At 39.6% G+C, this 10972-nt stretch overlaps 1 protein-coding gene across 3 annotated transcripts; it reads left to right on the top strand.

Annotated features, from left to right (window-relative positions):
- The first annotated feature begins 877 nt into the window (after positions 1-877).
- Positions 878-9895, top strand: LOC311041085 (uncharacterized protein). Of its 3 annotated transcripts, none has more exons than XM_084051531.1 (9): positions 878-958; positions 1409-1468; positions 2787-3054; positions 4543-4611; positions 4735-5616; positions 5702-5764; positions 6469-6586; positions 8845-8891; positions 9137-9895. In XM_084051531.1, exons 3-9 carry the CDS (start codon positions 2796-2798, stop codon positions 9700-9702), a joined length of 2004 nt encoding a protein of 667 aa, XP_083907657.1. In that variant the 5' UTR covers positions 878-958; positions 1409-1468; positions 2787-2795; the 3' UTR covers positions 9703-9895. The 3 variants fall into 3 exon arrangements, with proteins under 3 accessions (XP_083907657.1, XP_083907659.1, XP_083907658.1); XM_084051532.1 differs by having other exon boundaries at positions 927-958; positions 2790-3054; XM_084051533.1 differs by lacking the exon at positions 5702-5764.
- The last annotated feature ends 1077 nt before the right edge of the window (positions 9896-10972 follow it).

Below are 10972 nucleotides of genomic sequence, written 5' to 3'. Positions count from 1 at the left end.
ATTTTCTGTTTAAAGAGCTGGAGAGACGGGGAGACATCTGTTACTGAACAAACACTCTATAGCAATGATTACTATCAGAATATAGTATTTTAACCTTTTAACAAAATACTTTTTGTTTTAACCAAAAAATATCACTTACCCTACCCTTATTATTACAGTGCGTTACTGCTCTATACATTACATTATCATTATCATTATCATTATCATTATTATTATTATTACATTTATTAGAATACAATACACACGGGGTGCCTTAAATATTATTAAATGCATTACAAAAGCGATATCAGCGTTGCATCATTTCGTTTAAAGTACTGAGAATTGGAAATACTCCAGTAAAGTAAAAATACCTCAAAATTGTACTTAAGTACAGTACTTGAGTAAATGTACTTATAGTTACTTTACACCAACGCCCATATAGAACCACAAACAGCAATTACTTGATCTGTTTTAACACCGAAACTGGTGCGTTCGGAAATACAGCACTGAGCGCACTGGCCAATACAAACTAATTCAAACTAAACTAGTCCATATGAAGTCAGGAGTGAAATAATAAATCATCATCATTCCTTCAATGCGATGGTCAGGTGTAAATGCTTATGGGCTGGCTCTCTCTGTGTGTGTGTGTGTGTGTGTGTGTGTGTGTGTGTGTGTGTGTGTGTGTGTGTGTGTGTGTGTGTGTGTGTGTGTGTGTGTGTGTGTGTGTGTGTGTGTGTGTGTGTGTGTGTGTGTGTGTGTGTGTGTGTGTGTGTCTGTGTCTGTGTCTGTGTCTGTGTCTGTCTCTGCGTGTGCGTGTGCGTGTGCGTGCGTGTGTGTCTTTAGTTTGATGTCAGAGGAATGTTTTTCATACTCTGATAGAAGTATGAGGATGTGACAACACCCTCAGGGCACATCAGACACTCAGGACTGATTAAGGCGAATACACAGCGTCTTTTCGACGTCTCCTCCGCAGATGAGGGTATAAAATATCTCTTTGGGAATATTACAAATGATTGATGAGTAACTTATGTGTTGTTATATTGTATAAAAATAACTGCATGAAATAATTGTGTAAGATAATTGTGATAGTAATATATTTTAGCTAATAACAGACCTTTAATATGTTTGATAAATATATTGCCTTACAACTATACCAGTTTCAGTTTAGTCTGACGATGTGGATTTATTGTTTGCATATGTGTATAGTACAACTTTATGTATGCATAGTAGTATAAATACTATTTAATTTGATGTTTGCAGATCTGTATATTTATACATTTTGAGTTAGTCAACTGGTATACCGTATGACAAACTATATCTATAAATAGATGGTATAAAGTGAAATTGGATTCAATGTGTACATTCAAATGTGGTGAAATAATTTCCATCGTTATTGTATTGAGTCAGTATGTCTTTGTTTTATTTTCAGTGATGGCCATATAAACCAAACAGCAGGTAGCAATGATTGTTACCAAACCTCATTCCACCGGTGAGTCATACATGAAGTGTCAAAACTGCTCTGACAGCCAACAGACACATTCCCTTCACTGCTCTGTACTTTAACCCATTAAGACCTGAAGCCGATTCTACAAACAGTTTTCTAAAAGACGTATTCATGTTTTCATGATTGTCAAGGACCCCCAAAATTATATGTATTTGGTCGCGGACCCCCCCATCTCAAAATATTTGGTTCCAATATTTGGTTCCAGGGACCCCCCAGAAGCAAGGATTTGAGTTAAAAATGTTTGCTTTAAAGTAATATATATATATATTCACAGATTTGCACATATTAAAGTGGGGACTGAGTTACTAGGCCCCAGGTAAGGTGGGCCTAAAAATAAAGAAGGTATTTTTTTAAAGAAAAAAAATCATAGAGGGGCCCACAGTGAATCTTTGTCCCCTCGGGCCCAGAATTTGGTGCTACGCTTATGCATTAGGCGACTCATGAGCGTCATGGCGCATCCCCAGCGTCCAGCACGTTAAATAAGCTTCCTTGCCTATAACAAGGAAGTTTTGTTTACAAGTTTTACAGCATTTTCTCAAAGGTGAATACATACATTTATCTACTGTATACATTACAGTGTCTCAAGATTTTCATCACAGAGAATATCTATTTTATATTCATATTGTACAACACGTAGTAACATTAAACCTACTTGAAATAACAGCTTACATATAGGTTTATTTACAACAGAATGATCAAACCGAACTAATGATGGCCAGTGCTGAGCTTGAGCATGTTGAAATGCATCAACAGAATGAAGTTCAGATGCTAACGTCTGCTGCAGTGGTGTAAAGTAACTAAGTACATTTACTCAAGTACTGTACTTAAGTACACATTTGGGGTACTTTTACTTTACTGGAGTATTTCCAATTGTCTATACTTTTACTTCTACTCCACTACATCTCAGTCAAATATTGTACTTTTACTCCACTACAATTATTTGAAAACTTTTGTTACTATAGGCTAGTTACTTTGCAGACATAAAGTATTATTATAAAACATACATGAACCACTTTAGCCCTAATTTATACCTAGGCTATTTGAAAATAGCCGATCTACAAGCTCACAACGTGTCGCATCGCGATGTGTTGTGAGCTTGTAGATCTGCTATTATCAAACATTTTTGTACTTTTACTTTTGGTACTTTAAGTACATTTTGATACCAATACTTTAGTACTTTTACTCAAGCCCTTTTTCAATTCCGGACTTTTACTTGTAACAGAGTACTTCTACATTGCAGTATTGATACTTTTACTTAAGTAAAACATATGAGTACTTTTTCCACCACTGCTGTTTGTACCAGAAGTCAACCATGGAGCGACTTAATGAACCTATCTGGGAAATCCTGGAGGAGCTGCAAGAGGAGGATTTCGAGAAGTTCAAGTGGCGTCTGCAACAGACCGTTAACCTTGAAGGCTGCCATCCGATCGCAAAGGGCCACCTGAAGAAGGCAAACACCATGGACACCGTCGATCTGATCATGCAGACCTATCCCATCAAAGCAGCCATGATTGTGTCGAATGTTCTGAAGAAGATGAACAGGAATGATCTACTGAAGAAAATACCCAGCGGTAAGAGAGTGTGTGTGTGTGTGAGTGTGAGTGTGAGTGTGAGTGTGAGTGTGAGTGTGAGTGTGTGTGTGTGTGTGTGTGTGTGTGTGTGTGTGTGTGTGTGTGTGTGTGTGTGTGTGTGTGCGCGTGTGTGTATAGAGAGAGAAATGCATGAATGAACTCTCATTCAAATCTGTGCGTAAATATAAATAATAAGAAAGTGTCTGCCATCCGCCCCACCCACCTGCAGCCATATGAACATAACGTATTAATTAGTACTACTGTACAAATGGAACCAAATGGACCCTTAAGGGGAAGCTCTGCTTCCTGTCTGTCAAAAAAAAACATATCTCAAGATACTGCTGTTGGTCTGTAAAGTACTGGATAGTTTAGGGCCAAATGTCTTATAGGGAGGTTGTGACCGTCCAGAAAAAGCCAGTCCAATAGCCATACATTAACTTGAACTGCATCTTCAACCCCCCCACCCAATATTTTACTGGCAAATGATCTTTATATGTGAACAAAGACAGACCATTAACTTGAAATTAATCAATGTGAAAGCCTAGACCAGTGGTTCTCAAACTTTTTCGTGCCAAGGACCCCCAAATTGATATGTATGTGGCCGCGGACCCCCACCTGAAAATATGCTGTGCCAGGGACCCCCAGAAGCAAAGATTTGAGTTACAAATGTTCGCTTAAAAATATATATATATATATTCAAAGGTTTGCAAAAACTGTTCATGATTTTTCAAAAATAGCAGATCCACAAGCTCATAGTGCAGCACTCTGTGTCGCGCTATGAGCTTGTATATCTGCTATTTTTGAACAGCCAAAGTATAAAAGTTTAAAGTGGAAGAATTATTGTGACGCTTTAATAAAGGACAACTTTGTTTTTTTATAACCAAGGTTTATATTTTAACTTGTAATTAAAGTAAATAAAAGATGAGTGTTATTTAGCAATTTTCGCGATATTTTTTACAGTGGGCGGGGGCATTCTGTCCGGTGGCTAAATATGCCTTTTTTACACAATAAAAAAGGTCCTGTGGTCTTTGATGGCCAGATGTGAGTTATTGGGGGCTAGAAGAGCTACTGTAAATAATAACAAAGAAAAAGCCGGGTTATTGTGTAAAAAAAGACATATTTAGCCACCGGACAGAATGCCCCCGCCCACTGTAAAAAAAGATCTAAAACTATAGAAAGCAGTACATTTGAAAATGTTAACACTCATCTTTTATTTACTTTAATTACATAAACCTTGGTTGTAAAAAAAACAAAGTTGTCCTTTAACACATTTTGCTGGGGACCCCCTGGTATCCCCCCAAGGATCCCTGGGGGTCCCCGGACCCCACTTTGAGAACCAATGGCCTAGACTACAGCAGGAGGCATTAAACAAGTACTAGATCTCTGTAAATTGTAAGTTACCATAGACATCCAATAAACATGTTTGGTGGAAATATAGAGGAAATATAGAAGTCACATAGTTTGACTAATACCCCTGTTTTCATGCAGAGTTTTTGAGTGGGCCTCCAGCTGCTGCGGCAACCCAAACACTGTCCCAAGTTGATTCTGCTACTGCTGGTGAGTGGAAATATATTTAGTTTAAACTACCCTTTTTCTGTGAACAAAAAGGTTTGATGGTGTGTGTGTGTGTGTGTGTGTGTGTATATACGTATCGTTTTTTTTTTTTTTTTTTTTAACAAGGGAGACACATGGATGACATGAGACATAAAGAGAGCCAACTGCAGAACATCACCAAAGAGATGGAGGACAGCAGGCGACAGCAACACGAACTGACCCAGGACCTGCAGGGCCTGAACAACCAAATAGAGGAGCTCACGGTTCAGCTGAATGAAAAAGAGAGTGAACTGGATAAGATTAGCCATAGACTGACAGAAACAGACAAGACATTAGGAGAGAAAGACCAACTGCTGAAGGAAAGACAGAGTGAACTGGAGAAGATCAGCCAGATGATGATAGAGAAAGACAAGAAATTAGGACAGAAAGACCAACTACTGAAGGAAAGAGAGAGTGAACTGTGGACGATCAACCAGAGACTGATAGGGAAAAAGAAGGAATTAGGGGAGACAGAAAAGGAACTGCAGGGCATGCACAGCCTAGTAGAGAAGCTCACAGTTCAACTTAAAGAAAGAGAGAGTCAACTGGGGAAGATCAACCAGACACTGATAGAGAGAGACAAGGAACTAGGAGAGAAAGACCAACTATTGGAGGAAAGAGAGGGTGAACTGAAAAAGCTCAAACAGGGACTGATAGAAAGAGATCAGAAACTAGGAGAGAAAGACCAACTATTGAATGAAAGTTATAGACAGCAGACCGAAACACACAAACAAATGCAGGAAAGGGAGAGTGACCAGGAGAAGATAAACCAGAGGCTGACAGAGAGAGACAATAAACCAGGAGAGAAAGACAAACAATTGAAGGAAAGTAATGAACTTCCGACACAACAAATGAGAGAGAAAGAGAGTGAACAGCAGTGCAGCCATAAAGAGACAGAGCAGAAAGATGAAGAGCTGAGGAAGACAAAGAAGGAATGCAACAATGTCATCTCTGAAAACACACAGCATGGTGAGAATTGGATCATTAAAAACCCTTTTTCGAGATTAAATGGTTTATCAAAAAACATAAACATATCTTCAAACTGTCATTTTAGCTCAGCAGAAATGTGATATGAAGACAGAAACGGAGAAACCGAGGACTGCATTAGCCCAGACTGGTCAGTAGGCTAAAATAGATTTATTTTCCCCATGTTTTAGCCAGTCATTGTTATGTCTTGTGAACAGTCACATCAACTACCGTTCAACTCCTCGGGCATAGCAGCAGCATAGTAACAGTGATACACGATAAAAGAAAATAAGGGCATCTAACACACGCACACGCACGCACACACACACACACACACACACACACACACACACACACACACACACACACACACACACACACACACACACACACACAGCTGGAGAGACAGGGAGACTGCTGTTACTCTATAGCAATGATTACTATCAGAATATAGAGCTTTAAAGGAGGAGTTCACACAAAAAAATACTTATTTTATGAAGCCTTGAATCCATGGATTATTTTTGTTTTTTGTCGCATTCCTAAGCTAATAATTTGATTGCCGTCTCCTACCGGCTAATGTATCCGGTAGGAGACACAAAGTAGATTATTTGTGTCTCCTGCCGGAAATACACACGGTCATCAAATTGTTGTCTTAGGAATGCCACAAAACCAAAAATAAATCCATGAAATCAAGGCTTCATGGGGTGTGTAATTGATAGAAAATAAGTCTTTTTTGGGGTGAACTCCTCCTTTAACCTTTTAACAAAACAACAAAACTACTTTTTGTTTCAACCAAAACAATATTACTTACAGCATCTCACAATTTGCATTCAATGACAATGACTTTCTTGACAGAGAAAGGCTTTTCTTCGGCTCTGAGCTCTAACACTTCCCCTTTGAGAGAGTTGGACAGTCATGTGGCGCTGCTCCCTGCTGTTGCGAAGGATCCACACAGTAAAACGGACACTCTTAGGTATGAGAAACTTGGTGCATGCATAGACGGATTAAAGTGGAAATGGGCCCTGTGCACGAAATCGCAACGGATTCGGTTTTAGGGTTAGGGTTAGGGTATATATATAGATATTTTATATATATTATATATATTTTTTTAAAAGCCTATTAAATCCAAGGCCCCCCATTGGCTCAGGGCCCTGTGCACGTGCACACTTTGCCCAAGCCATAATCCGTCCCTGGGTGCATGGGTGAATGTTCCCATCTCTTCGTGAATCTCTGGTATGAACAGGCCTTTAGACAGTGATTACAGTAAAGACATGATCCTGTAATATAAAGCATTGATCAAGATCTGTTCTTCCCTTATACTTATTTGATATTGAGCATAGATTCTAAAGAACTGGATGTTAGTAATATCAATTACAGAGTGAGAAATCTGTCTGTGTGAGAATGTACTTTGCACCACTGAACTTATACATTATAGCTGTGAGTTGTAATGCATAACTATAAAACTTAAATAAACTTTAAAATATTTTTAAGTCTTTATTGAAAAAAGTCATAAAGCTGTGGCAGATGCATTAATATGCATAGTTACCTCTGCTCAGTCAGTCACTGCTCGCGCAGCCGCAGCGGCACCACGCTGTTTCAAAATGTCTACAGCCGACACTCCACCGCGTCCTCAAAAGAGAAAACTTCTCCAAAAGTACAGACGCTGTGCGTGCGTGCATGTCCATTTCTGAAAGGTGGCCATTACTGTACCTTGAGCTGATGCGGGGCGAGTTGTTAGATCATAATAAACCAAGCATGGCCTTGCGCTCTGGGGATGAAAGCACTCATTGTCATGTATATGTCCAAAGGGTTCAGCTTCAGCATGTCACTGTCAGGTGACCGTGAGTCAGTTTAGTAGTTTTCAGGCAACGCAAATCAGAAAAAAAGCTGTTCAGATAACTGGTGGGTAGACTGAGCACAATTGCGCTCTCGCATGTAACTTTGGATTGGAAGCGAGTTGCCAATGCCCATGTAAACAGGAAATGCACCGGAATCCATTTTGACCGTGAGTCAGTTTAGTAGTTTTCAGGCAACGCAAATCAGAAAAAAAGCTGTTCAGATAACTGGTGGGTAGACTGAGCACAATTGCGCTCTCGCATGTAACTTTGGATTGGAAGCGAGTTGCCAATGCCCATGTAAACAGGAAATGCACCGGAATCCATTTTGCACCGAGCATTCTGGGATGGGTAGTCTTTTGCGTACCAACGACGACAGAGACTGCAGACTGACAGAGCGAAAAAGAACCACTGTTTATTTATTCATATTAAAGGGCAAGACCACTTTGGTAGAGGTTTGGGTTGTGTAGTAACCTTGCCATGATGTAACTCCAAAGGTGGGCAAGAAATAAAAAATAATTGCTCCATTGATTAGAAATTGATAATTCAAAATATGCTCCTCATTGACTTACATTGTACGGTAAAACTGCTCTCAAAGTCACTCTTTTAGCACAAAAACGAACGCAAACAAAGTTGATTCAGACAATATAGAACATCACCAAACCCAGTACTGTTTTTTTTTTAAATAAAAATGTCAACTTCCTGTTGATTTTGCCATTTTTGATAAGTGGAAAACCCGGACTGGATCGGCGGATCCGGATCCAGATCTTCAATTAGTAAAATCAACAGGAAGTTGACATTTTCATTAAAAAAAAAAACAGTACTGGGTTTGGTGATGTTCTATATTGGCTGAATCAGCTACGTTTGGGTTCATTTATGTGCTAAAAGAGTGACTTTGAGAGCTGTTTTACCGTACAATGTAAGTCAATGAGGAGCATATTTTGAATTATCAATTTCTAATCAATGGAGCAATTCTTTTTTATTTCTTGCCCACCTTTGGAGTTACATCATGGCAAGGTAACTACACAACCCAAACCTCTACCAAAGTGGTCTTACCCTTTAAGCAAGACAAACAAAGGGGGGGTTGCGAGGGGTGGGGTGGTGCCACCCCCTGGCGGTGCCATGGGGGTGCCTGTGCACCCTTGTGCACCCATAGGGAGGCGCCAGATCATTTTTTTAATACAGTATATTCAAATCATATAATTTCAGTGTGCTTAACATTAGACGGTATGAGCTTTAACCCATGTACTTGATGCCTCTAAGTGCCAATAATGATCACTAGATTTAAATAGGGAAATGTTTTCTCAATCATATTGTGATGCTATACTGTATTGTTTACTGTTTAATGGCGTACAATCATTATCAATCATTGTTACTGTCTCTCTTCCACCCCCAGTGTTGACCATGGTGCAGTGAGTCAGCTGAAACCAGATGTGAGGAAGTGTAAGTAAAACAGTGTTGTATTCATGAAATCAAAGCAGCACACATCCAGATTATGTAGATGAACAGCTCATATACACAGTAGCATGTACATTCACTCATTCACAACCTACTCTGAATGAAGATGTTAACAACTAATCATTTGTAGGCTAATAAGTATGCAATATTAATCTACAAGCTCACAATGTGTTGCATCATGACACGTTGTCAGCTTGTAGGTCGGCTATTTATCTTGTTCTTCCCATCAGATGTCTGTGAAATCACGCTGGATCCAAACACAGCACATAAAGAGCTCTCTCTGTCTGAGAACAACAGGAAGGTGACAAACGTGGGAAAGGGTCAGATGTATCCTCATCACCCAGACAGATTTACCGACTGGCACCAGGTGATGTGTAGAGAAGGTCTGACTGGACGCAGTTACTGGGAGGTAGAGTGGAGTGATTGGGTTTGGATAGCAATGACATACAGAGGAATCAAGAGATGGGGTGGTATCAGTCTGTTTGGAAGCAATGACCAGTCCTGGTGTCTGGTATGTAATGGTACTCGTGAATACGGCAACAAGTACTCTGTGAGTCACAATGAGAAGGAAACTGCCCTCCGTGTCCGTCCCTCCTCTCGCTCCGGCAGAGTAGGAGTGTATCTGGACTGGCCTGCTGGCACTCTGACCTTCTATGGAGTCTCCTCTGACACACTGACACACCTGTACACCTTCCAGTCCACATTCACTGGACCCCTCTACCCTGGGTTCAGGGTTGGTGTGTGTCAGAGGCCAGGCTCGTCAGTGTCTCTGTGTCCAATAGAGGAGGTACAGTAGTATCCTATGTCCTGGAGGAACACTCGACCTCCTTCACAAAGACACCTGCTGAAATGATAGTGAATACACAGGAAATCACAAACACAGACGCTCACACACGCATATTATGCACACATACATGCATGTATGTATGTATGTGTGCACACACACACACACACACACACACACACACACACACACACACACACACACACACACACACACACACACACACACACACACACACACACACACACACACACACACACACACACACACACACACACACACACACTTTGGATGGTGGTGGTCTGGCTCCTCAGTGGTCATTTGATCATTATGTAATGATTGATAGAAATAACTTTATGTCATGCATTTGATGTTTATGTGATGTATTCAATGTTTATGGGGGTCTTATTACAGGTGATTATGTAATGATTGATATAATTAACTGCATGTCATGTATTCAATGTTCTGGGTGTCTGCTGACAGGGGTTCACAAACTTTTCAATTCCAAGGAATAGTTCTAACAAAATGGCTTGAAGAATGGTGAAAATAGCCAATCTACAAGCTCCCAATAATTCAAATCGACTACATGTCAGAGGCAAATACTGTACTTTTTTTTTTACTGCACTACAATTATTGGAAAAAATTAGCTAGATTATTATTATAAAACACATAGACACTCAGCTATTTTTGACAGATTTTGACATTTTGTTCTTTTGATGCCAATACTTTTGTACTCAAGTTACTCAAGTAAAATGTTGAATATAGGAATTGATACAGGACACATTGTGAGCATTGTGAGCTTGTAGATTGTACAAAAACATTGAAGCAATAATGAGGCCCAAATTAGAGTTGAAAGTGCTTAAATTGGCACAATAGTCTTATGAATAGTCTTTTATGCATTTTTGGGTACTTGGAAAAGCGCTTTATAAATTTGAGAGATTATTATTGTGAATGTATTTTTGTTTTCATGTTCCTCTCCTTTCCAACTGGCTCCCCTGGTGGTGCCTGTGTCCACTGGTGGTAGAGCCCTGCATCGGGGTATATAGCATTATATAGCATTAGCAAAAATACAGTAGCATTGGTTCAGAATAGAGCCCTGCATCAGAGGGTAGTGAAAAAGAAAAAAAAACTGTGTATACCAGTGTTTTAGGATATTTTGCTAATTAAATTAAACTAAATGTGCCATTTTGTCATCGTGATTCAGTTCGGGGGCATTGTGAACTGTTTTGTAAAAGATACTTCTGTTTTGGAGTTATGTGCTCAAGCAAACAATAACATTTTT

This window comes from Gymnoscopelus microlampas (assembly GCF_963454915.1).
Source record: "Gymnoscopelus microlampas genome assembly, chromosome: 24".
Classification (NCBI taxonomy): Eukaryota; Metazoa; Chordata; class Actinopteri; order Myctophiformes; family Myctophidae; genus Gymnoscopelus; species Gymnoscopelus microlampas.
The sequence above is the reverse complement of the archived record's forward strand: the minus strand, read 5'-3'. Positions and strand labels throughout refer to the sequence as shown.

Bases quoted from the DNA above. Each gene is read 5' to 3' on its own strand.
- LOC311041085 (XM_084051531.1), top strand. From the start codon at position 2,796: ATGGAGCGACTTAATGAACCTATCTGGGAAATCCTGGAGGAGCTGCAA. The intron at 6,587-8,844 runs GTATGAGAAACT...TTCCACCCCCAG, and splicing joins AGTAAAACGGACACTCTTAG to TGTTGACCATGGTGCAGTGA. The intron at 8,892-9,136 runs GTAAGTAAAACA...TCTTCCCATCAG, and splicing joins GAAACCAGATGTGAGGAAGT to ATGTCTGTGAAATCACGCTG.